The sequence below is a fragment of the Cotesia typhae genome, unplaced genomic scaffold (genome assembly GCF_013202065.1).
Source record: "Cotesia typhae breed Kobodo isofemale line unplaced genomic scaffold, CoteBio_Ctyphae scaffold_152, whole genome shotgun sequence".
Lineage (NCBI taxonomy): Eukaryota > Metazoa > Arthropoda > Insecta > Hymenoptera > Braconidae > Cotesia > Cotesia typhae.
Window position 1 is genome coordinate 4,865,465 of NW_027423776.1, and position 27,709 is coordinate 4,893,173.

Here is a 27,709-nt window from a genome sequence, read left to right on the forward strand (position 1 = left end):
TCAGACCACATAATTGCACGAATCCGCCTAAACTATACTACAATAGAAATATAATCATGGAGGATAGAGGTACCTCTACCCTCCATAAATATAACCCTACGAATCATTCTGTCTTTTTAATTTTACTAGAGACTACTGAAACGCCATCTGTTGCCGCGATAGTAATTCATTTTTTATCGTTCATGTGAATGATCACTAAAAACAATGATCAACCCTAACCCTTAAAATTATTATATTCCTCTCAAATTTAATTTCCAGAGCAGTAGTTGTAAAAAGTATTGTAAGCTACCTACACGTTAGATAAAAAGCAAATATGACAGTTGTGATTACGGCATTCGCTGGAAGGTTTATAAGACATTCGTATGAAGACTCGTGTGGTTGTCGCAACTCGCCTAAATGCTCGTAGCGACATCTACATCGTCTTTATACGAATGCCCTATAAACCTTGTGCTCATGTAGCAACACCAAGACTGTCAGATTATTTGCTACTTTTATCCCACATGTAGCATAAATAACTATTGTCGTATTTTAAAATAGAAAAATTTTGTTCAGATATTAATATTAGTTAGTTCCACGCGAGTCGTAAAGATTCAGGTTCAATTCCTGGCGTGAGTCTGAAGCCCTATATTTTTATTTTTTTATGACTAAGACCGATGCGGCTTGAAATTCACTAATATTAATAAATGAATTACAGCGCTAAAAAATCAATGAAAAAATGTTATTATTTTCTTCATTCATCAAACATTTTTAATTTTTCGGCAATTTTTAGCTTCAACCAAATTTAAAAATTTCAAGTATAAATAAATATTCACCTAATTAATTTTATCATAAAATTAATGTATATTTAGAATTAAATTCACAAAATTCTTATCTTATTTGTTGACGTATAGTATCTAGATAAATATTCAAAAGCAGAAATGAAGATTAAATCTCGAGATTCTGGTTGTCTTGAGCTAGGAGTGTAGTCTTAAATCGTCCAACATTCACCGCAGGGTGGTTTAGCAGCCTGAGACATTAGCTAGAGAACGGGGCTTGATAAACGCAACCACGAGGATCCTGAGCTAAGACAATGCTTTGAAAGGATTAACGATCCAAGTTAGTGCCGTTAAGGCTTCTTCGTTATGCCGGATTATCTACCGAAGAACCTCTTATTCTTTCACCCTTTCTCACTTATACTGCCTCCGGATACTTGATTCATAGATGGAATAATATAATCAACATAGTGTTAATTATTTTTAGTTTATTTTACAATAAATATCTTGCCATAGATGGTAATGGGCAAAGTTTTTTTTCGATTTAACCTTTTTCCTAATTTAAATATTTTTACGTCATTGGCAACTGGGTTAACATGAAACTCATAGCATTTTCCTCACATGTATAAATATAAATATAAATATAAATACATGTATATGAAACGTTTGAAACGAAAATTCATCCGGGAAATAGCAAACACGGTTCGTCGAGTCATGGGTACGAGCGAAATTCCAGATTTTTAGTCGAAGAGAAACAGCTTTTATTTTAACCACCGTCGGTTTTTTACGTGCAGTGCACGAAAATATACAATTACTTTTATTATAAATAAAGCTTTTCAAATTTAACTATTTTAAAACAATACTTCTCGTTAAATTTAAATAAATGCTGACTAGAATTGAATTTATTTTATTTTGGTATGAACAATCGACAAAATAAAATTTGTATTCTGCTTCTAAAGACAAACAAATTATCCTTTTATTCGTCTTTCTTTTTAAATTGGTAGAAAAAATTTTTCGTGCTAAAATAACCGCCTACCAAAACATCTCACTAAATACTAATACTGGTTTTTTCGAATTTTTACATTTTTTACATGCATCACTGCAGTTTTTTGTTTTTTTATAAACTTATCTTCATTATGCAGAGTATATTGATGGTAATAAGTTATTACTAATAACTTTTCTTGACATATTTCACATATAATATGTTTCTAAAAAAAAAAAAAAAAAATTGGATTTAGTTATTGTGGACAATTGAGGAGTTGAGTTTCAAAAGGGTATCTTTTCATTTTTGATTAATCGAAACAAAAAACTGGTTATCTCTAATTGTAAATATTTTTATTGAACTTTTTTAATTTAGCTATGAAGTGCTATCAGTTATGAAACTACAATTCGATTCTCATTTAGAAATCTTTATAATTTTTCAAGTAATAAATATTTAAAAGTTAAAAAAACTGCTCTTATAAAATATGAAAAGATACCCTTTTGAAAATCAGCTCCTCAATTATCCCTCCCCTTTTTTATTACAATTTTTAATACATTGAACTCAGAATTTTTCGTTTCTAATCGATAACTTCATAATTGATAAAAATCGAGGAATTTACAAGAATTTACAAAAAAATTTTAAGTAAATAAAATTCTTAGTCATTTTAAAATGATCCTCCTAGAAAAAGAATTTCCACCATCACAAGATACCAAACTCTGACTTGAAACAAAACAAAACATAAATTTTCTCTAAGAAAAATAAAGAAAAACTGAACGAACAACAAACTTTGATCTGAAATAATTCTTTGTAACACCACCAGCGTAAAATCGCGCTTGTTTGCATTGAAAAGCTCGGAGAAAGTATTAAGAATTACAAATCACGAGTTTTCCGTATCACGTTGTAAAACGGACTCGTTTCGAAAACGATCAGAGTGGATCTCAAACTCCTAAAGCAAACCCCCGACCCCAAGTTGAACCTTCTTGGAGTTTCGAGCTAGACCAGGAAAACCTGGCCTCACCCTCCACCCTCTCAGTAGTTTTTATATTGGAAAAGACGTCGAGATAGGAACGACTCGGGAGTAAGAGGCAACTGGTTTCCAACTCGTGTCGATCGGATGCTCAGCATCTTCCTTGAGACGACGTCGAGATAGAGAAGTTCGTTCTGTCTCTCATCCCACCCTCGGGACTCACTCACAACAACCCTCTCACCCCTGTCCCTTGTCGTTATACTTATTCGTGGTACATCTACACAAGCTTTTCCTCTATTTTATTTTATTTTTCTTTATTTTATTTTTCCTTTTTCCAACAGCTTTTGTTATTTCTCCTTTGAGGCTGACTGTTTTCCTTGGCATTGCGTGAACCAGATTCCAATCTTCTCCAATCGTCAAATAGTTTGCACGTCATATTTTATTTTATAGAAAGAAGAAAACAAAAAAATATAAAATATGTAAAAATCTAAACAAGCATTTTGCGCAGTCAAAAGTCGTATTTATATTCACTGGAGCTTTTATTTCCCTTGTATTTATTTACAAACTTTTTCATGCGAACATTTTATGGATAGAAGTAATATATCTTAATGATTCGTACGTGATCAACTATGATATATCGTTATTTTTTCCCCGACATTGAGCTTTTCTTGTGCCTCACGTATACTCCCAACAATTTTGCTAAGATATAATTTTTTTTATGGAGCTAAACTGACGTGTGTAATAAAGAAGAAAGAAGATTTACGGTGATGGATGCTCTTCATTTATTTTTTAAGCTTTCGGTTTTACTGGATAAATTTTTGGAGACAAATTGTCGGGAAGAAGAAGAATAAGATGAAGAAGAAAATCGAGTCAGTTTTGCTTCAATTCTGTCGTATATTCGATATTTGACCCATGATTTGAAAACTCAGTCACTGTGCATAAAATTGTACTGATAATTTCTATCGAAAAATTTTATATGTTCATAACAGTCACAATAAATAGTCACATGTTCATAAAAATTAATAAAAATACTATCACAAATTATCTCTGTCTTTTTTTAATGCAACTTTGCATAGGTGAATCCGGTGAGTAGATCAAACGAGACTTCGGGTTTGACATATGACATTTGCAGTGTCGATAGTACTTCCTCAAGTTATAAAATAAATCGTTTTCCCTTTCTTTTTATTAATGAATATAATTAGGTTTGATAGCGAATTTTTTTCCTAAAATCAATAAAAAATTCATTTAAAAAATTATTTTTGATTATGATATTTTTTTTTAATTTTATTATTATTTAGAGTCGCTTTTAACTGCTATGGTTATATCACCGACTTTAACTGTTGAAAGTAGTACGTTGGGGTCTTTTTGGGTTGTGAAAATCTTAACCTACGCGACAAGGGCCGAATCTCAACCAAGCTGGTTTCTAAGATCAGCTTAAGATTCGAACTCACACCTGGCCGGTGAGTCAGTCCAAGTGATCTATAGGCCGTGCGCCTTAGACCACTCGGTTAACGCCACCGGTTGATAAAAATATTAAGTCAAATAAAATTGATGAATTAATAGAAGTAATTAATAGTATTGAATATAATTTTATTCAGGTTGTTTAATTATGATTCATCATTAATAAAACGATAAACTTCATCATGTTGTTGAGTTCGATAACAAACAAGTTTAATATACTCCTTGTATATAATAATAAAATTTTGGTCAATAACCATCAATAATTTCGAATTTCATGTGGCACGTTTAATAAGCTCAAATGCATTGAATTTAAGTTGCTCGATACCTGCCTCCACTCAGCCGAAAACTAGTGCAATTACTTGAAGAACTTGACGAAGTTGTTGGTTCAACTTCGGTATTGAGGAGATATCTTATGAAGTTCCTACTTCTCCATTGATTGAGTTAATTAGCGCCAAGGATATGTTTATCCAATATAGTGGTTCGTTTTGCAAAAAAGTTTTTAATATCATAATTTTCATCATACATAAATTTAAAAAAAAAAAATTAAACTTTTATGAATGATAGAAATTTTTTCTTCTTTTTTATTTTTGATGAATAACCTGTCGGACACAAAGCGAATTTTTTCATTAATTAATCTCAATTTATATCACGTATGCATCTACGGTAGCGGTACTATATGGAGTGATAACATTATCTCGTTATTGCAAAATATATTTCCGCTCCGTGGAAACATACGCTGGCAACATACGTTGCATTAACCATCACCGGGATGAGCAGATAGAAACAAAAAAGTTGTTATTTGAAATTACTCTACCCACTGCACTACATATCGTATTTTTACATCTACACATATGTAGTATATATTATATACATACACTGTATCTACATTATGCATTATATAGTATACACTGTAAAGTGCTAGTCCTCGCACATTTATATCACCATCACCATTACTACTTTATTACACACTCTGTTCATCTAGCAACACTCTGCTGTCACTGATTGCACGAGTGCAAGGCAAGTACTCAAGTATTATAATCAAAAACTCATTTAACATTCTAAATTGTACTGTTAACAAGTGAATCGTTCATTATTCACTGCATTATGCGTTATGATGAGAAAATCATTCTTTTGTCTTTTTTTTATGTTTTTTAAAAATACAACAATAATAATAATAATATTAAAAAAAATCTTATTGGCTTTTAAAAATTAATTGTTGTTACTTATAATACAAATTGTTATTTTAATATGAATAATAAAACGTCTTAGACTGTTGAAAAAATTTTTTCTCACTGTAAATAAAAAATAAATTCCGGCAACAAAGTGACAGCAAATATCAACAATTTAAACTCGTTATTACTATTGTAGATCATAAAAAATTTATGTGATGAATGTTTGCACGTGAAAAGTAAAAGGAGTAGAGGAAAAAAAGCGAAATAAGCAAGTACTGAGCGAGTAAACAAAAAAAAAAAATAGTTCAACTTTTTTAACGAGTTTTTAGTACTCTCTTTAGAGTAATAAAAGTGACGAAAACGCCCGGACTAACATATTTCTTAGGACACGGAAAAAATAAATAAAAAAATGAAAAAGCAAAGAGTGTTTAGAGTTACAAACTAAAAAAGAGATGATGAACAAAAATGAAAAAGAAATATTCGGTAAAGTAACTCCATCAGTGTCGGCCGGAAGTTTTATTCTTCGTATAAAACTTTTCTCGTCCTATGCACATAGAGGGCAAGAGAGAATAGGGAGGTTTATAGTATAGTCTAGTAGTGAGGATCCTGGTTGGTATATGGGCAAGTCTTTACACATTCTTTTCACGACATTTCACCAATAAAGGTAGCATCACTTTAATCCTGAAAAAGTTCACCGAGTTTTTATGGATTACTGAGGGTATAAAATATTAAATTTTAAAATAAAAGAACAGTGTAATCTATTCACGTTGATTTACTTTGACTTTAAGGGTAATAACGTAACTTGATATCTCTATAGAAGAAAACGGAAGCGAGTAAAAAATTTTATTTTTTTTATCGGGATTATCGACGGGTGAAATAACTTCGTGATTATGGGATTTTTATAATTTAATGAAATTTATGCATTTCAGGGGTTAATTAATCTTCTTTTTTCAAGTTTTTTAATTATTCATATCAATCGTCGACTTTTCTATAAATCATTTTAAGAAAAAAGTTCCAAATTTTAATTAATTTTTAGTTTTTATTATTAATATTTTCGTGTAAGGCACTGGGAATACAGTCGAATCTCGTTATAAGTTATATTAGTGTTTCTTTCGTATTAACATTTCGTATTAACATCGTATTAACATAAGTCTGGTTAAAAAAAAAATAATAAATAGACTCGACTGTATATAAAAAATTTTCAGAGTCGCAATGCATAACTTTTAGAAATATCCACCAACTATAAATATTTACTTCTACTTTTTATTAGTTCGATAAATTATACCTTTCATTCAAATTTTTCACCGAGAAAGAATTTTTTTTTTTATTATTAGTATCTCTTAAGTAGGCTTTATATTAAAGATTATGATATTTTTTCGAAGACAATTGAAAAAAAAGAAAAAGGTCTGAGCGCCATCTGTTGAAAAAATACTCGAAATAATTCATACTCTCCGAGATAAAGGAGTTTTCTAGTTGTCGTTCTGCCATATTCAATTTTATTAGATAAAATTTTTTCATGCATCTACTAATATAATCATACAAAATTAAATTATTACAAAATACTTTTGATGTATTCATCAACTCCGTCAATATTTACAACTTTTAATTCTTTTAAAAGTTTGTGACAAACATAGTTGATGAAAAACACAATCGATATTGAGCGAGGCCATAATATCTCGACACTGCAAAAGAATTTTTGATAACACGTAATTGAATAAAAGTGTCCGTAACTATTTTGGTATCTTGATCTCGGTGTAAAGTAACATAAAATTTTATAATCTATTTTAGCGTAATCACAAAGGCGCAAAATAATAAATTTTTTAATAAAATAAAATACAGAAAAAAAAACATCCTAAAAAAGTGTCACTAGCAATTTAAATCGATTTATTTTAAATTCATGAGCATGAAAAAAAAAAGGCAAATTGAATAGATATTTTAAATTTGCTCCCCGTCACTTTGTTCGATGGAAAGACAATTGCATTTAGATACGCAATTTATCGGCTCAGTTCTTTTGCATAATCTCTGCGTAGAATTTTGTAACACCGTAAAAGTTTTAAATAAAGTCTCATTTAATTAAAAAAACAATCAAAATGAAGACAATTGTCTGTGTGTGTGTTTTTTTTTTTTTTTTTCAAATGCGACTGACTTTGACAGTAAAAGAAAAATTACCGCGAAAAAAAGTTCTTTCTCACGTAATTAAAACTCCGCGTTTAATTAGTCGTAATTAAAATTCCGAAAGGGCGTTTCAATTGAAATAAAATATTTTTATTAGGGTAATTAAAATTAGTATATAAATAAGTCAGAAATGTGGGAGAATGACGAGTTATATAAGCTGTAACAGTTTGAAAGTTTTATTTGTAAATCGGTTATCACGTAAACGCAGAACATCAGTGACAATGAGAAGAGACAATGCAAACTAACGAGGTCTTGCTGATTACTACGTTGGCAAGTTCAAAGTACTCACGTGGCATGCAATTGTCTCGGAGTAAATAGCCCTTTTGTCTCAACTTCATCACCATCCTAGTCTTCCTTTTCGCTTATACTTTCACTGTTTTTTTTTTTTCTACCTCAACTATTCTGGTCTGTTAATTTATCTCAACCACTGATAGCAATGTCCATTTTTAACATTTAACCTCTTATTATGTTGTGAACAATGAAAATTACCATCTATGAAATAATAAATTTACCGCTGACATAATTTTAAACAAAGGAACAATTTTCAATTCCGTTTTATTAAAAATGAAGATGAAGTTTAATAAAGGATTGAAAATTACCATTTTCATAGTTTAGCTTCTGAAACTTTACAGCCTTTCAATATACCTTTTCAATATACATTTCCACGATATTGCTTTTTATAAACAACTTTTCCATATTTACCACGTGGGTTGTAATCTATTCTACACTCAGGCAGATTTTTTCCGAGGAGTTATTTTAAAGTATCTACGGACAAATTTTTTTAGAGTAAGAATACATTTTTTTAAACAAAAAATTTTAGTTTCATCATGATAATTTTTGTTTTTTAGATTATTTTTTAGAGTCAAGAAAATATTTACGCAGAAGAAAAAAATTTTTTTTTGTCTAGTCAATTTTTTTTATATAAAATATCACATCTTACAAAAAAAATATTTATTTACTTAAAATACTAAATTTTAAGATTGTTCATGATGAAATTTGGAATTTTTTGTTTACGTTTAAAAAAATGTACTTGCATAATGATTAACATAAAAACATATGATTAAATTGGCTATTTTTCATTTTTTACAATAAACATTATTTAAATATGCAGAGTAAAACATTTTGCGTAAATCAACACAATTTCTGTGTTAAAAACGGTCGATACAAAATTTATATTATTTTAACACAGACCGTATTGAACACAAATACACAACATTTCTTACCGTGTGCTTTATTACCCCCTGGAACCTAATAAAAAATAAAAATAAATATTTATAGCTTGTGAATATTTTTATTCATGATTTATGACTAAAAATTTTTCATATTTCTACATCATTATTGAATAGAGATGGCTGATACAAAATTTAAAATTAAATCTTCACAGTAGATTTATTTTTTAGATCATTTATCTAGGCTTCCAGATGGTTCGGCGTAAAAAAATTATTATTTTTATAGGATCATAGAATTCTTTTTTTTTTTTTCTTCAATAAGAAAAAAACACAATGCAGTCTTTTGCTTTTATTATTGTTCTAGATACAAGATCGAATTATTAACGCCAATTTAACCAGAAACTGAGTTTCTGTAGTTGTCACTCACAAAAAATAATTATTTTATAATTATAAATCGCTCACATATATATTAAATTTGTAATTAATTAATCTCGATCAATTGAGCCGCATAAAACGCCCGATATGTAAATTTGCGGTAATGAATAACGCAATTAATTATTAGCGGAATAATAAAATACAAAATTTCACAGGCGATTTGGGGAATAATATATTACCTCATTATTTATAGCATAATACTTCTTTAGTACCCGTGTAATTGACATTAATAATTTTTCTACATATGTATAAAATATTTCTACGGACTATGAATAGTGTGGAATATATGCAAAATGAATCGACGCCTAGACGGAATAAATCAAAGAAAAGTGCCGTTTTGATCTGTGGCTTTGAACTCCGGCTGGGTCAAAGCAATTCAATAAAAGTTCTCGAGCTTATACTTTTTTCATTTTCAGAGTTACTTTAGTTTCTTTTGCTCTCAAAGAAAATTTCGGTAATAACTTTTGCACCCAAGAAATTGACTTATCTGTGAATGAATATAGATAGGGGGAAGGGGGTCGACTTTTTTTACATGTTTTCCTATAAAAATATATTAGACCGATAGAAAAAAATTTTTTGAGCTAATTTATGGAGAAGGTTTTTGAAAAATAAACATATTTTTAGAGGAGACTTGAAATGTAAAAAAAATTAGCTTTTTTGACTACTTTAATATATATATATATATATAATTAGCTTTTTTGACCACTTTATATAAATATAATATAATATATACGAATATAATTTTATAAAATTTTTAACGAATGCGAGAAATTATTATTTAATGCATTATTTCATGAAGTGACGATCATATAAGTAAGGCGGCGTGCTGTTTTAATATTTCAAGTCACGGTTTACACGCACCCGGCATTCAACATGCTGTTACTACTACTATTCCGCAGAAAACTGTCTGAATGATAAATTTATTAAACTCGTGACTGCCGTGTTATTTAGCTCATTTTTTATTGACTGGATACAGATCAAATTTTTTTGTTGTAAGAAAAAAAGCAAATATACTTTAAAAAAAATTTTTTTTTTAAACGTAATAAGAAATAAATTGTCACCTAACATTTTTTTTTAATTTCATATCTTTTAATATTTTTAATTTATGTGATACAATATATGCTTATATACAATTAGCCGATGAATTTGTATCAAAGCTTTTAGCGCAATGAAAATTAATCTAATGATAGAAATGACAATGTATTGCCGAACTACTGAATCTTGGCGAAAATGACATAGACGAAGACAAAGTTGGGATGTCCGCCGATACAGATTCTCTGGCACCGGTGGCATGGTTAAACATCAGAGAGTCATCTCATTCCTATCCTACACGGTACAGAGGACATTTATCTCTGTTGGGCGCTGTGTCAACTGCACCCTCGCCTAATGCAACCTCCTGTGCAGACATTAAATCCCGTATAATCTACAACATATACATAAGACATCCTCTTACACGAATCCAACCTGTAATGTTTTTTCTGCTCTGTTTTTTTGAGACAATTTTTTTTTCTTTTCATTATTATTGTTGTTGTTATTTTTATTAAATATGAAAAGGAGCTTATACGCAGAATTTTTTTTCCGTATATACGATTCTTTTTAGCTTCATGTTTCACGTTTTTACTTTTTATCGCTTACAAAGGGAGTTTTCAGGTTAAATTACGAGTTTTCTCTCTAAGCAGTAAATATTTAATTTCATTTTTAAAATATGTGTTTTTAAGGATTATTTGTTTTCTGATGTTAACATTTATTATTATTTTGTCTTAATTACATTCAAAGTTTTTATTTAAAGGAAAAAAAAAAGAATTAAGCAATTCTCTATGAAATTTAGAATTTTAATAAAATAAAGGAAAGTTTTTAATAGACTGGGAAATAGTAAAAATTTTTGCTTCATGTTTTGCCTAATTAATCGAGTCTTAAATAAAAAAAAAAACATATTTTTAAATATCCTAAAAAAAAAAGACTATACTATCGTTGTAATTAAAAATTTCACACTAAAAAAAAAATTATAATCTTCCAGCTTTTCCAAATGTATTTTCTTCTATTTAAAATTTTTTAACAAAAAAAAATTTATGTATGATCAATATTGCGAATTTTTACATCCCTAGTGAGTACATTTGCGAAGAAGATATCAAGTCCCCAGAGAAATGTGATTTTGGTATCGCAGCACCAAACATTTTATGGATGAATATAAGCAACTTAGATGGAAATTGAGGAGAGTATACATGAATTGGATTCTATATGTCGGATTTAATGTTTTCAGAATTATGCGAGGAATGGGCGTTGGCGAATAGCAGAGAGTGCGTCGACAACGGGAGCAGCAAAATTGGCAGCGGAAGTGGAAATTCACTGAGGCAGGATGAACATGATGAAGCGAGCGAGGCAACGTTTACCCTGAAATATTTGGGAAGCACACTGGTGGAGACACCCTCCAGCGAGGAGGCCACCGCTGAAGCAATCAAGACGGTCATTACTATGGTACGTTACTGGAATAGTAATCGTTATATTTCGGTTTGTTGTAGTTACATTTATAGGTACAGATATGTGCTGGTAATTGGACGATCTCACTATCTTTTCATATTCATGCTCCACGCTCTTGGTTTATTTACTTGTCGCGTATCACTTTACTCATTCGATTTTCTCTGTGTTTTAGTGCTTTATTTTAATTATTACGCAACTCAAATGCGGAATGCTCGTTTTAATTTTCGGTAATAATATTACGGAGGTTTATTTCATTAAAGATGTTCAAATTTACATATGTGCACTGAAGCATGGATAAGAAATTTATACAAACTTTTTCACTCATATGAAAATACGTATAATTTAGATATATGGTTTTTAAAATGTTTGCCTGAATATCTACTCATGTGATCAACTCATACACATGTGAAACTCATAAGAACACAAATGATCATACGTAGTTATATATGGCTATGCGTACATTTTTTAAGGTTTTCATACAGTCGTGGTCATTAATTTAACTATGTTTTTAAGTTTACTGGAAAATAGCCATTTGTAAACTCGAACATTTATAAACTATAAATTTGAAAATTAGTTGATAATGTCATTTATAAAATTAGTCGCAAATAAAAAATGATATTAATGAAATTAGCGAAATGGAAATTTCACCAAATAAAAATTCAGTCATTTATAAAATAGCGAAAAACAAAAATCTTCGGCTACGCGAATTTAGCAAATTCTTACTACAGAAAGTTATAAAATTAGCCGATTGTAAACTTTACGAATTGTAAAATTAGCCGTTTTTAAATTTCTTATAACTTTTGAATGAGTCAATCGAATCTGCTTTAATTTTTAGAAAAACTAAATTTATGGAAGTATTTTTAGATGCCTCAAATCGTTTTTTGATCCGTCGATCCATTAAAGAATAAGGAAAGATTTAGAGACTGCTAATTTTACATTTCACAAAGTTTACAGTAGGCTAATCTTACAAGTTTCTGCAGTAAGAATTTGCTAAATTCACGTAGTTGCAGATTTTTGTTTTTTGCTATTTTTAAATGACTGAATTTATATTTGGTGAAATTTCAAATTGTATTAATATCATTTTTTATTTGCGACTAATTTTACAAATGACATTATCAACTGATTTCCAAATTTAGAGTTAATAAACATTATATTTTACAAACGGCTATTTTCCAGTAATATTAAAAACATACTTAAATTAATGACCACGATTATATATGAATGGTCATATATATGGTCATGTATGGTCATATGTGACCTGTATGGTTATATGTGAATACCTAGGCATCTCAAACAGGACATATATTCCCACATATGGGAGATATGATACGTCGATCATAAATGTTCAGATATGAATCATTTGTGATCATGGATAAACATGCCTGCATTTTAAAGAAATCATACATAAAACGTATGCTCATGAAAATCTCATATATGAAAATATATAAAACACATGTGATCATATATATTTTCACATATGAATCATACATATCCTGTCCACTAGGGTGTGCCAAATTTGAAATTTCAGCGGAAATACCCAAACTAAACTCCTGTTAAAAAATTTTATGAAAATCAAATAAATCGTCTCACCCCAAAATATCTTAGGAAATGCCCAAACACAGCTCCTGCCAAAAGCGAAACTCAAAATTCTAATTTTAAAAGGTTCTTCATGAAAATTGAATTTTGGCACACCCTACTGTCCATATATAATAATTAATACAATATTGCCGTAAAAAATTAATCACAACAGATATTAATTAACTGTCGAATAATTTTAATTAAAACTAGCGATATCATGAAAATAAATGACATTACTCGTTTGAACGAGTTTACCACTCCGTTAATTAAATTCCAGAAACAATAATAAATCTATTATTTTGATAATTTTGATGATATAAAGGTTTGTTGAATTAAAACGTGCGGGAATATTCGTTGTAATGAAAATAACCAGATAAATAAAATTAAATTTATATTCATGAGGAAGGTTTAATTCAATTTAACACTTGTAAGGATAGTTACAGTTTACAGTAACAGTTATACATGTATGAAGTGAGTTATCGAAAGTAGTTCCTGCAAAGTGGTTACCGCAGCTGTATATAGCGCTGTCTAGTTTAGTTTGTTGACAATCAAGTGGTCGAGTTGAAAGTCTCGAGAAAATTACGGCTGAATGAACGCCATCCTATCGAGTACGAAGCTCCAGACTTGTATTTTTTACTTATTACTATTATTATTGTCATTATTAGTTTTATTGAATTATATCGAACGTATATTGCTATTGTATGCTGTACGAACGAAACAACAGATGTATACCTATATGTAAGAACTTGTTCTTCTTCAAGACTGTCTGTCGTCACGGGTAAAAAGTAAATTCAGCAGTATTTTGTGGCTTAGCAAATCTCCCACGAGGTTACTCGTGCGAGCACTTTTATCTGCGCGGTATAACTACAAGAAAAAAAAAGGAACACGATGATCCTCTTTTCAGGTTCCATTTAATCTTTATATCTTCGAATACGTGAAAGGAAAGACCCGCATAGCCTGCGAAAAATTTTTATGATAATCCACTAGAAAATCTTCGGAATATAATCTCTGATATTTTTATCTATATACTTGTATGCTAGTATCGTCGATGGAGGATGTGAGGATGTGCCGTTGGTATCGAGAGATTAGATTGGGTTGTGTAAAACCAACTTTTCTTGGCTCTATCTTTCGGGGTAGCTTCTACGAAAATTTTTATTAGCCTTTGGGCACAAAAAGTTATGAAATATAAAATAAGTATTCGAATTATGGAAAAAGTTTCGATTGGTGTTGAAATTTCAGAAGTAAAAAATGTTGGAAAATTCTCAAAGAAAAATTTATTGAGTGATACACTATAAAAAACTAATTTAAAAAAAAATATTTTGATCCAAGAAAAAAATTAAGTTAAAAAGAACTTTTTTTTTTATCCTCTTTGTTTAATTTTCTTAATTCAATTCATTAATTTTTTGAATCAATTATTAATTACAAAAGAATATTAAAGTTACAATTATAATAATGATTATTATCCATAGTTAACTATATTGATCAACTGAAATTAAATTTCATAAAGTACCTGTCGGGGTAATAAGGCCTGTCGGGTAATAAGGCCTAAGTGATAGAAATGCTATTTAAAATAACCACTTCCGCTAAAGACTTCTCTAGTAGAAGCGTCTAGCATTGAAATGTCGCTACAAGTTTATAGAGTCCCGATATAACGTTCCTTGTCTTCTATATTTCATTATCCGTCATATGCTAAAGTAGCGCAGAAAAATTCCTAAAAAACGATTTGAGTAAATGGTAAACATTTTTTATAATTTTATATTTAATAATTTAAAATCATTGTTCTAATTTTTATCAACATCTTAAAAAGTATTATTGCTCAATTTAAGTGATGATCAGGGCCTGGAAGTTGGGGCCAACAATTAAACTTAAAAATAGAGCAAATTTAAATTAATAAACACAAGCGAAATGACGATCGCGAGCAAGTTCAAGCGCTTAAATACTATACTATATTTTAAGCATAAAATGTCAAAATAAAAATGAGGTTGGCATCAAAACACGTGAGCTTGAACAATACAATCTGACATCAACGACAAAACTATAGAATAAAAATCACAAGTACAGGATAATTTGAAACATTTACAAATGTTTCATGAAATTTCAGATAATTTTTAGCAAAAGTCTCCGCGTATAGATTTAGGCTAGACGAAAGAGGAGCAAAGTTTTAGAAGCGGATTTTAATACTTGTGTGGTAGACAACAGTAGATAAAAAAAAAAATAGTTGACTTAAAATAATTCCGGTCAAATACTTGAAATTTATAAAAAATATAATTTTGATATTTTTACACTTTTTTCTATTAGGCTTAACTTTTTGCTGGTAGATATAGAACTTATATCTAGATATGGTACTTATATTTAGATTAGAAAATATTTATGTTAACGTGAAAGTTATAAGCCAACTCACTACATCACTTCTCTCAGAGAACAAACTTTGTGATACTGACATGAAAGCTTTATCGTACACACATTGACATCGCGATAACATTTATATTAGCATACCATTTACATAATTAACCACACTAAAGTTTAATTAACGTCACTAATTATTAAATAAATATCACCGCGTACTACGCGACATGACACATTGTATGAAAACACTTGACATGGCTACTAATAAATTAATTAATCATTTTTTTTACTTCTTATTTTGACAGGCCAAAGCCAGTGGTAAAAAATTACAGCGGGTTGCCTTGGCTGTCAGTTTACGCGGGATTCGGATGACCGACTTAGCTACCGAAGAAGATCAACTTCAAGTCTCGATATACAGGTAATCATTTGTAGATTTTGAAACTTGACATATTTTTTATTTGTTTTTGATACTTAGAGAATTAGTAAAATTGACGCCGAACATTTGGACCTAATTGGCAATTTCTAATCTCCATTTCGGAGTGAAATTTATGCTAAAATAATGAAATAAATAAAGAAATAAATTTTTTAAAACCGAGCCAATTTGTTCGAGACAGAATCGATATTGACTCTCCGTTAAATTTTCCCAAGCCTATTAACTCGTGGATTCGATTACGCGGACACTGGAAAGGTTTGTCCTCTCTGCAAATCAATTAACTCGGATTAAATTAATCCCATTGACATTTTTTTTTATTCATTATTCATTTAGGTTCCATTAATTATATTCATTATCACTGATAAGTTTTTTACAAATTAATTTTTTTATTATTAAGTTTGGAAAATAAAATTGTTCAAATAAAAAAGCCATTAGGCAACCGAAATAAAAATAGATTTCTCATATTTTTTAAAAAGTTTAAAAACCTTAGAAATAAATGCAAATTTAAAATTTCATAAAAAATTAGGTAAATTTTTATTTGTGAAAAAATTGCGAAAATGTGAGAGTTAAAATTTATTTCATAATATTCCAGATGAATTTTAAATTAATTAATTTTATTATTATTATTATTATTATCATTATAAAATGTGTGTATAAATTAACTTTTGAACTAAATGTATGTTCCGAAAGAACAAATTTTTCCAAAAGTTTCTTAAATCATGAACATAAATACAATAATTGAATTTCTGTAAAGTTCACTAAAAATAGAATAAACTTATCAAGTTAGTCATTAAACATTTGCAATGCGTCAAGTCCAGCACGTCACTACCAGTCGTTTAAAACTAAAAGTTACCATAGTTTTCGTTCATAGTTTACTTACAACTTGTAATTAATTATTTCATCGTGATCGATTCGTTGCCTTCCAGTAAATTTAGCCAAACTGATCTCTGTAATGAACCTGGTATTGACATTATGTTCATCTGAGTTTCATTATATTGATACGACAAAGTTATATTTGTATTATCCCGTAAACTAAATTCACTAACTATTCGCCGTTAAATTTGATTTTGCCTCTAAACATCTACAAGAAAATAAATATTCATTTAAATAAACTAATATCAGAAAAGTTGAATATTTTTTCAAAATTGTTTTTTAGAATTTCATATTGTTCAGCAGACGCGACCCACGACCACGTTTTCGCGTTCATAGCAACAAACTTAAACGAAACAATGGAGTGCCATGCATTCCTGTGTCCAAAACGGAAAATGGCACAAACAGTAACACTGACCGTGGCGCAAGCATTCAACACAGCTTATGAAGCCTGGCAACAGTCACAATCAGATCCAAGGATCCATCATACCTTAGACAAAAGCAGCAATTCCAGTGGATTGGCCGCTGGTAATTCAGCACGTAAGTACATTAAGCTTAATTAGAGCTTAATGGATTAGATCACGATAATCAATACGTAAACACACACACAATATTGTTTTCGTTAGAAGTCTCAATATCAGTAGTTTCCAAGGTTTATTTTTGATAAAAAAAATTTTACTCTCTGTAAATAGAGGAACAAAGAAATTTTTTTTTTATTTTTATAATTGCAGTAGAAACTTTTTTTTTTATCAAAAGAAAACAAAAAACTTCTTTTTGCTTGCACTTTTGTAGTTAAAGTTAAGCTTTGAAGTTTCGGAGCTTTCCGTCGAAAAATTTTCGTCCGTTGCCATATTAGGGTAGGGATGATAATATAAAAATAATTTTTAATTTAATTTAACATGTCACAAAAAAAAATAGTTTTATAATTGTTTAATATAAAAACTAATGACGTTATATATGTAAAATATAGATTTTTAGATTATATTAATTAAAAGAAATTACAACACGAGGCGATATTTTTTAAAAGTATAATAATGAATTTATTCATAAGGGAAATAATACACGACTTAAAATTACTAGGGCCTCTCGGTCCCTTCTCACTCCCATCTCTAAACAGCATACTTGCATACTTCATACACTCTTGCTCATTCTCTCACTCGCACTCAAGCTATAATATTCTTAACCATCTTGCAGAGTAACTATATTTTGACATCTGGTGACAGCATGTCAGAAATACTAGTTACTCATCTAATTATTAAATTAACAACCACTTATCTTTACAACTTAAAAACGAATACTTTTACTAAAGTACAAGCATAGAAAATATTTACAACAAAATATTTGTCCTGCTTCTACGTATATGGGCATATAAAGTCATATTAGGACATATCAGATCAGACATATTTTGATATCTCGGTATATAGTTTGATATAAAGCCAATTTTCGTATCAGGCCATATTTATTTATTTTTATTCATTTATTGTTTATTGGCTATGGAGTTAAAGCTCCTAGCGGCTGTCACGGATACAAAAATTAAATAATTAAAAGTATACAGTATAAATATACGATTAAATGTAAAAAATATAAATTTAAATTAAGTTCATAATAATATTAATAATATACTATCATCATCACAACAATATCATTCATTAAACAATATCATTTAACACAGATCAATCTTTTAAATTAAAAAAATAATTAAAACATGACATCCGGAAGTCTTTAAAAATACATTGGTTTGTACATTCTTCTGGAAGTTTGTTCCACGCTCTTATTGCACTAACAATAAACGACTTACCGTATTCGGTACTATGACAATTAGGGAGTACGAGTAGGTTCTGTCTGTTATCACCTCTTCGGAGTCTAGGTTCTATTGTTTGATCACAGACAAAAATTTTTTTTATGGGTCGATGATTAATCAAGGTGAAGAGTTTTCAACGTTAATTATGATCTGCTCTCTCTTCAATCAGCCAATAGATCCGTCAATAGCCCACGGAATGACCTATATTATGCTCGCAATAATATGACCTAAATATATGCAATATACCGTGAATAATAACATGGTAGATAATATAACATGAGAATTCAATTAGATGCAATTATTTAGCATTGGTTATTTACAGGCCTCATTTCTCTGTGGCGGAGCGCTGCCTTATGTCGAACAGACTATAGACTCTTGACACTAACCATCACAATGTGAATTTCAATTTAGACACTTGAGTTGTCGTGATAGCATCCAGAGAGTGGTAGTCCAGCCTGAAAGCTTTAATCTAGCACACGGAATTCGTGTACAACTAAAGCGCTTGCATTGCATTACCGAGCCTCCCTATGTACTCGTTTATATGCCTACATATGTGTGATATTATTTACATATATACATATGTGCTGCCGGCACGCTTTGTACAAGCACTTTGCGCTGTGGATAGTCCTCTGAAGACCACAGGGTTCATGACACTCCCCCAGTTCTATTGAACCGGGGGATTAATTAATTTCTTCTGTCTTTTGTCCTGTTTCTGTTAATTACTTTCCAATTAAATGGAATAAATTAAACTACAAACGATGTTCCATTATTTTGCGGAGCCAGAGATCAAAAGCATCGATGATTAAAGGCTTGTGTTCATCAGTTTTAATTAATTTTCCGGTTATTTTTTTGTCACTGTAATTGATTTGATGAGTAGTTTTTTGTTAATTGCTTGCGTGTTTATTTATTGATTGCATATTCAATCAGAATTATGAATTCAATGCTGATTTGATTGCATGATGGAGTATTAGTTTCTGTATAAACGGATATTATCAAAGTATTAATTAAACATTCACGTATGACTGGAGTTAAATGCATACATTCGGTGCATATAGATATATTCATATCCTTGATTATACATTTTAAGTCAACTTGTTGAGCAAATGCTATCTTTAGTTTTACTTAATACACTATACTAATTAAATTCGAGCCCCTAAGTTGCACTTATCTATTCAGTGTGTTTATATTATACTTATTTCATTAAATTAACAAATTATTCATTTTTTGAATGAAAGTTATTATTTTTTAATTTTTATTCTATTACTTACATTTTTATTTAAATCTCATCTTGATTTACGAAATAATAATATTAAAGAACTTTCAACGCGTAAGCAAAGAGATCAAGGTTTGATTTTTGGCTTGATCTGATCCCAATATTTTTTTTTAATTCTTCTTTTACTTCTCTGTAAGTTTATTATATAACTTTCATTGCTAAATGAAAAATATCACAAAAAAGGCTAAAATTATTAACGAAATTTGTGATTATAAAATTCTCAATATAGATAATGTCAATTTAAAGGATTAGGGCTTTAATATTATAGCGTATTGTGTGACTAGGGATGAAATAAAACGATTTCAGATTAGAGTGAAGTTTTCTGCTCGAGCGAAGCGAAGGCTGACATCACTCGGTCTGAAATCGTGTTTCATCCCGCGTCACATTATATTTTTCATATAAGTTGCATTAAAAATAGTTTCAGTATCTGGAGCCAATCAGAACTAGATAGCTTCAGACGAATGACGAAAATACCATTTTATTATAAAACTTGTTAAGAAAATTAAAAAACTACAATTCAAAAAAATAATGGTTTATTTTTTATTAAACATTATTCGTAAATTAAATAGTTTTCTTTTGTCTACTAGGAAGAAATGATTGATTCCTGGCCGGCAACAGTCGTATTGGTTTGAAATTGTCTAGTTTCGGTTAGCAGAACAGGCATTGAGCGTGTTCAGCCGAACTAGGTCCTAAATAAACTTAGTTTGCCTAAGTATAGTCAAAGCATTCCCTGATATACATATATCTATCTACTATACTATATATATCTTACTAAGTTTACTTAGGACTTAGTTCGGCTGAACATGCTCATTGACACTCGCATTTTCAATGCAGGTTATATGAAAAATAATTACACTAATAAAAAAATTAACGACTCAAGAGCCTAATTCTTAAACCAAGAATTGTTGAGTTAAAAAGTTATTCTTGATCTAAGAAAATTTTCTTGTTTCAAGACTTTATTCTCTTGACTCAAGAAAATGATTTTCTTCAAAATGGTATTCTTGGTTCAAGATTTTCTCTCTTGAGTCAAGTTAATTTTTTATCAGTGTAGTATTACAAGAATAATAATAATAATAATAATAATAATAATAATAATAATAATAATAATAATAATAATAATAATACACACGAGATGTCGGAATGTCTTTTGGGTTGGACAAGTGTGCGGTCGTACATCTGGCGAGGGGTAAGTGCTCTGATACTGGTGATGATGTCGAATTAGTGGATGGGAGCGTCTTAAGCCAATTAGACGCCGGGGAGTTGTATAGATATCTAGGAATGGAAGAGCACCGCATGCATGCGGTCTCTGAAGTCCGAACAACTCTCCAGAGCGAGTATGTTAGGAGACTCCGGAAAATTTGGTCCTCCGAACTTTCCGGCAAAAACAAAGTCTCAGCTACTAACATGCTCGCTGTCCCAGTCTTACTATACTCTTTCGGTGTCCTGAAATGGACCCGAAAGGATTTACGAGATCTCGACATCAAAACCCGTAAGATCATTAATATGAATCGGAGCATGCACCCCAATTCATCAGTCGCCAGATTATACCTCTCCCGGTCCATCGGTGGGAGAGGTTTGCAGAGTTTGGAGCGGCTTCACGACCGTTTGGTCCTGGGTTTAACTCACGAAGTTGTCAATTTCACTGCAGACGAGGATGACTTTCTTATGCAAATTGTACATAAACATGAAAATGCGCATAAGGGGTCATTCTTGTATAAGGCAGCAATATATGCGGCAAGAACCCTTGGTCTTGGAGAAATAAACGCTCTTATGGAACTCCGAAAGGAGGAATTTAAGAGCGTCATCAGGAACGCCGAGGAAAAACTACTCCTTGGCGAACTGATGGACAAGTCCATGCACAGCGTGTTCTTTAAACACGTGCGTGATCATGGCTTGTCCATCCAGCTGACGTTTTCCTTCTTAAAGTCAGCGGGCCTGATGTCCGAGACTGAAGGGTTCATATTTGCCTGCCAAGATGGTGTCATTAACACTCTTGAGTACCGTAGCAAGGTGCTCCAGGTGCAGCTTCCGGACACGTCCTGTAGGAGGTGTAGACAACATCCGGAGACGCTTATGCACCTTTTGTCGGCATGTCCAGTGCTGGCGAGAGGTGCATATATCCAGCGTCACAATGCTGCCCTGAGAGTACTGTACTACTATCTTCGTCATTGCTACGGTATTGACGTGACACCAGTGCTGCCTTATTTGCCAGGAGATATTCCCCAGGTTGTTGAGAATGACAGTTGCAAAATTTATTGGAACATGCCATTTGCAACAACCCGGCGGATAGATCACAACAAACCTGATATTGTGCTCTTCGACAAGGCCACTCGTGACATTTATGTCATTGAGTTCTCGGCCCCGGCTGAATACAACATCTCAGCCAAAGAAGAGCACAAAAGACAAATATATCAGGATCTCCTGTTTGAAATTGGCAAACTTTACCCAGGTTACCGTGTCAAGCTTGTCGTCCTGATTGTTGGCGTCCTAGGAGGGATGAAACAGTCTTTTGTATCCTCACTTGCCAAAGTTCCAGCTTGCTCATCAAAAGCTGAGTTCTTGGCAGTTAGGATGCAGAAGGCTGTTTTACTTGGTTCTCTCCGTCTCTTAAGGGAAATGACTTTGGCCTGCTGTGATCACTAACCGCCTTGTTGTGCGGAGTGGTCCAGCAGTAACGGATGGAGCTCAGGCTGGGCCCTCGGAGAATCGGACTCCGGGGATAACCCCCCTGAGCATTTAATAACAAAATAATAATAATAATAATAATAATAATAATAATAATAATAATAATAATAATAATAATAATAATTAGAAATTACTATGTGACTGATTTTTCGGTATTTTCAATCAAAATATGAAACTTATTCTCTTAATTATATTAATTATTATTGATTTATATATTTAAACTTTTCACAGATCAAGATAAATCATTAATGAAATCAACTGACGTAGAAAAGCAAGAAAATGAAAGTAAACAAAAAAACGAAAAGAATTTACTAATTGATTTGTCCAATGAAATCAAATCAACTGATAAATCATGGGTACGAATAAATATAAATACATGTATAATTATTAATTCGTAATGGTAACTGTAAGCTCAATTTTGTATGAACTAGCAATATAAACAGAAATTTTATTGTCACTAGGTCTGCTTCGAGGATGACGCGACAACAGAGGTGAAAAAAGCTCCGAAAAAAACGAGCAACAACAGCATACCAATGACAACAATGAGACACGCGAGTAACACAAATCATCATGTTGTGCCGCGGCCATCACCGGGATTCAAAGTGCAAAATGCCTGGGGTGAATCACGATCTGTCGACCTCATATGCTCGTAGCATACGTAGCCGAAGGCTGACAGCTTTACAGATGTACCACTGATTACTGGTCTCTGGAAGCATTTGTCTATCGATGGCCAAACTAGAATCGTTAAACCTTCGGATAATATTAAAAAACCGAATATTTGTTCTGATAAGAAAAAATAATGTTAGTTACTGATTATTATGATTTTTATTTGATTTTTAGCCTGTAAATTTTATTTTTACGATAATATATAATAATAATTTCGTTTTTTTTTTTTTTAGTTTTAAAATTTTACTGAATTGAAATAAGAAAATTTTATAAGTTAATAAGTTTAAATAACGTTTTTGTTTATCATTCTCACTTATAAACATTAGTTTATCATCAATTTGTAGTTTTTTTTATATTAATAACATAATTATTAATTTATTAATTAAAAAATAAGTGTGAGATAATTATTCAATGGATATCCGAGAGAGGAAAAGTTGACTAAACTGTTTGAACAATCAAAAAATTAATTGAAGATAAAAAAATAGAATAAAATTTTATCAGATCTGCGAAGTTTAGATTCCTGTAAAATAAAATTATTCTTCTCGGGTATTCATATAAAAAATAATAGGTGGTGATTGTACCGATAGATATATAAGTAAATATCTACAACAGCGACCATGGATTCAGGGTTGCAAAAAATGTATTACTTTTTCGATTTAATTTTTAATTTTATAAAAAAAGGATTAATTAAAATTTTTTTATTTTATGAATTCTTGGAAAATTTAATTAATTAAATTTTTTTAGTTATTTATTTTTTCTTATATGCATAGGTAATTTATTGCAATTTTTTATTTCTCAAAAAAAGTTTTAATTAAATTTTTTATTTTGATTTAAAAATTTTTTCCTGAGGATATTATAATCATAAAATAAGTCACAAATTATTTATCCAAAATTTCATTTTGTAATAACATTTATTGTATGTCTAGATTGTAATTATTAGAATATGAACAAAAATTCTACTTGTATGTAACATATGAAATATGAAAACTAATTGACGTTTAATTTTAATATATTTGGATTTGAAGATAAGTTAAAAATGAAATTAACAATTGCTGGTAATCAAAGAAATTAATTTTAAGCTGTTGTAAGAATCTTTGCAACGTTAAGTAATGAAGATTCATTTTTTAATTTATAAATTTACAAAATTTTAATTAGTTGTTGTTGAATTATTACTAAGCATACTAATTTGATAAGCGAGGAAATGGCTGTGTTTATAACTTTGGGTGATGGAGTATGTTTAAAGATAATTTATAATTTGTAATGTACATTAGTAGAAAAATTAACTTGATTTAAAAAAAAATCTTGTACCAAAATAAGTACGTTGAATTTATTTTCTTGGTTCAAGATAATTTTTTTCAACTCAACTAATTTTTTTATTAGTAACCGTTGAACTAATTTAACAAAGGGGTGTAGAAAATATAAAGATTATATCATTAATGATAAGCTAAGTCTATAATTAATTTTTGTAAATGTTTATTCATTTTAAATTGTTTACTTATATATATAAGAGATCTATAATTCGAATATCTATTGATAGACATTAAATTAGAAAATTGTAAAAGTGATTGATGTAAGGGATAAGGAACAAATATACGCATGCATATCTATACTTTTAAACAAAAAAAGGAAATAAATATAGGTAAATTAAATTTTTGAGTTTTGAATACGCATTTTATTTCAAATCATTTCCCTGTCCACATATCCGATGGCGCATATTATAATTATTTAACTACCCTAATTTTGAATTATAAATAATTTTTGAAGTAATTATTAAATTTATTGTCCTATAATTATTGCGGATGCAACAATGAAATATACTTGGAGCATGACATCAATAAAAAATAGTTCACGCGTCATTTATCTGATAAGAATAAATATAAGAATTGAAAAAAACTAATTAATTTATCAGCAAATGTCTGGGCAGAATATTGAAGCACTATTTTGTTTGTTATAAGTTATAAGTCAGTTCTATTTCATTTGTACACTTGAATTATCAATTAAAAACTTAGTAGGTGAATAAGTAATTCAACAGTATAAACTTCACTGGACAAAATTTTGAAAATACTTCAAATATAACAGAAAAATGATTACCAAATCGCTTATTTTCTTTGTGATTGCTGGAGCTCTTTCTCAAGAGGCAATTTTTAACGAAATTGTAATGAAAAAAAAAAAATTAACTTAACTCAAGAGAAAAATTTTTGATCTAAGGAAATAATTTTGAAGAGTTCTATTGTCTTCAACCAAGTAAAATTTACTCAAACCAAGAAAAATTGCTTAATTCAAGAATTTTTCAATGCTATTTAGACGAAAAATCTTTTCAAAATGATTTTTTTGATTCAAGAAATTTTTTCTTTACTAAAATAAATTTTTTCCGTGTGGAAAAAGTAGATGAAATTTAAAATCAAATTAAAAAATTTTGACGATGCAAAATCATGGATTTCTCCAAATGACGGAAACTTAGCTACGGAAAACACGCCTATTTACGGTGTACAGCGCAAACCAAATCTTTTCGGAAATGGAGATGTAGAGTATAAGATTGTTAAATTTAGAAATGTGAGGAATTTTTCAAAAACTTACGTCAAATAAATTAAACGAGTTTTTAGTTACTAATAAAAATGATTTTAGGCTATGAAGAAAGTTAGCGACTTTTTATACAAAAATCAGTCTTATGCGATCGCTCCACTCAATGACCAGCCGTCTCCTACCACCGAAGCGCCGGTAATTATCATCAACGTTACTTCATTTGATCATTAAGCCCGATTGAAGATCAAAAATTGAAAAAATAATCTAATATCTTGTCTTAATTCTTTTATTTTCTGAAATTTAGTCCAGCGAAGGTGAAAATTTAAATCCTAGTACAACTGCAAAACCAGAGCCTAAAAAAGATATGAACACTTTGATCGAAGAAATGATGAGGAAAAACTTACCAAATTCAGAGTTGATAGTGGGTTAGTACTTTTCATTTTGTTCAAATTTTAATGATGAAATAATTTGATATGATACTGACAAACAAATTCGTTCTACAGGTCAACATCAAACAACAACACCAAAACCTTCCTTGCCGTATCCCGATACAGTCTATCCTGAGGTTCTTGTGATAATTGACAACTCCTTATATAAAAAACTTGACAGCAATATACTCCGTACTGTAATTCATACTTTGGGATTCTTCAATGGCGTAGATTTGTTGTACCGTAATTTGGAGAGTCCAAAATTCCGACTTAATATCGCAGCGATTCTTATCGTCCAGGTGAATATCGAATTATAAAAGATCAAAACGAGCACTTTTGAAATTTCCAATGGCTTTTGTTGATAAATTTAATGAAAATTGATTTATTGAATTCAGGAAAAAGATGGAAAAAGAAGGATTTCCTACTTTGGAATACGCACTGGACAGAATAGACGGTGACAGTATGACCTGGCCAGTTGAAGAATGGTTATACAATCATCAGGATAAATTTCCTTTGGACAGCTATGACATTGCTGTAACACTGACGGCGTAAGTTTTAGGACTAGTTAAGCTTCTGTTCCTCAGTATTGAAGTAATTAATTGTAATTTTGATGTAATTATTAAAGAAACCATACATGGGGGAAAGCAAATGGCAAAGAAATTTCGCTAGAAGGCATGGCATATCCATCAGGCGCATGCAAAGTCTTTCATGATCACCAGCTCGTAGTAAAAACAGCACTTGTTGCAGAAAGAGGTGATTTTCACGGCATTCGGGCTGGAGCTCATGAAATCGGACACTCGTAAGTGGAAAAATAAATAAATTTTCGTCTCTTCTTTCACATGTGAAGAAATCATCATGAATTTCAAAACTTGTCTGTTTTTAGGCTTGGTATCAATGATCATGATGATCAACCCGACAAAGGATGCCCCAAAGATGCAGATACCATTATGTCTCCTAGCGCCGGATCAAACGATTTCAAATGGTCACAATGCAGTTTGGACTTATTGACTCAAACATTTGTGTAATTACTTTTTTTGATTTGATTATTAATAATTGAAAATATGGAGTGCTTGTCAAATTTAATGATTGTTAATTTTGAAATTGCTTTACAGAACGAGTACAGCTGAATGCCTGTATAACAAGCCCAAGGGAGGAGAATCAGTACCACGATTGATGCCTGGAAAAATAGTAAACACTAACACACAATGTCACTTTAATGAAAAAGACACTTTTGCTGTTATCACGGAAAATATTTGCGAACACCTTGTTTGCCTAAGTCACGAGGATAGTTCGGGTAGTTACACTCAAACTTCTTACTATTTAGGAGCTGCTATTGGGTCTACTTGCGGCCAGAATAAAATTTGTCTTCTTGGAAATTGTGTTGAGATTAAATAATTAAGTTAATCAATTTTTGACAACTTTAGCAACACAAAATGAGCCTGATTTAATTATTTACGATGGAATGATACGAGATTGTGATAATTTATTCTTATGTACTTTTTGATTAATAAATAA

General features: G+C 30.4%; 4 protein-coding genes across 5 annotated transcripts in view; 3 read left to right on the forward strand and 1 right to left on the reverse strand.

The window, feature by feature from the left end:
• Positions 1-24,892, forward strand: part of LOC141536243 (low density lipoprotein receptor adapter protein 1) — a 58,522-nt gene extending 33,630 nt beyond the window's left edge. For both annotated transcript variants that reach the window (XM_074256626.1, XM_074256625.1), the window contains exons 2-6: positions 11,374-11,588; positions 15,821-15,933; positions 17,105-17,358; positions 22,809-22,933; positions 23,039-24,892. In XM_074256626.1, the coding sequence (XP_074112727.1) occupies positions 11,374-11,588; positions 15,821-15,933; positions 17,105-17,358; positions 22,809-22,933; positions 23,039-23,230 (899 nt within the window). In that variant the 3' untranslated portion in view covers positions 23,231-24,892. The remainder of the gene's footprint in view (positions 1-11,373; positions 11,589-15,820; positions 15,934-17,104; positions 17,359-22,808; positions 22,934-23,038) is intronic.
• LOC141536358 (sperm flagellar protein 2) overlaps positions 1-27,709 on the reverse strand; it is a 179,964-nt gene that overhangs the window by 32,877 nt on the left and 119,378 nt on the right. The gene's annotated exons all lie outside the window — the stretch shown is intronic.
• Positions 25,494-26,511, forward strand: LOC141536353 (uncharacterized). Its single transcript, XM_074256831.1, has 4 exons — positions 25,494-25,796; positions 25,869-25,961; positions 26,071-26,191; positions 26,270-26,511. The coding sequence occupies exons 1-4, from the start codon at positions 25,632-25,634 to the stop codon at positions 26,509-26,511; spliced, it is 621 nt and encodes a 206-aa protein (XP_074112932.1). The 5' UTR covers positions 25,494-25,631.
• Positions 26,355-27,702, forward strand: LOC141536070 (A disintegrin and metalloproteinase with thrombospondin motifs like). Its single transcript, XM_074256310.1, has 5 exons — positions 26,355-26,493; positions 26,590-26,742; positions 26,820-26,993; positions 27,078-27,215; positions 27,307-27,702. The coding sequence occupies exons 2-5, from the start codon at positions 26,597-26,599 to the stop codon at positions 27,587-27,589; spliced, it is 741 nt and encodes a 246-aa protein (XP_074112411.1). The 5' UTR covers positions 26,355-26,493; positions 26,590-26,596; the 3' UTR covers positions 27,590-27,702.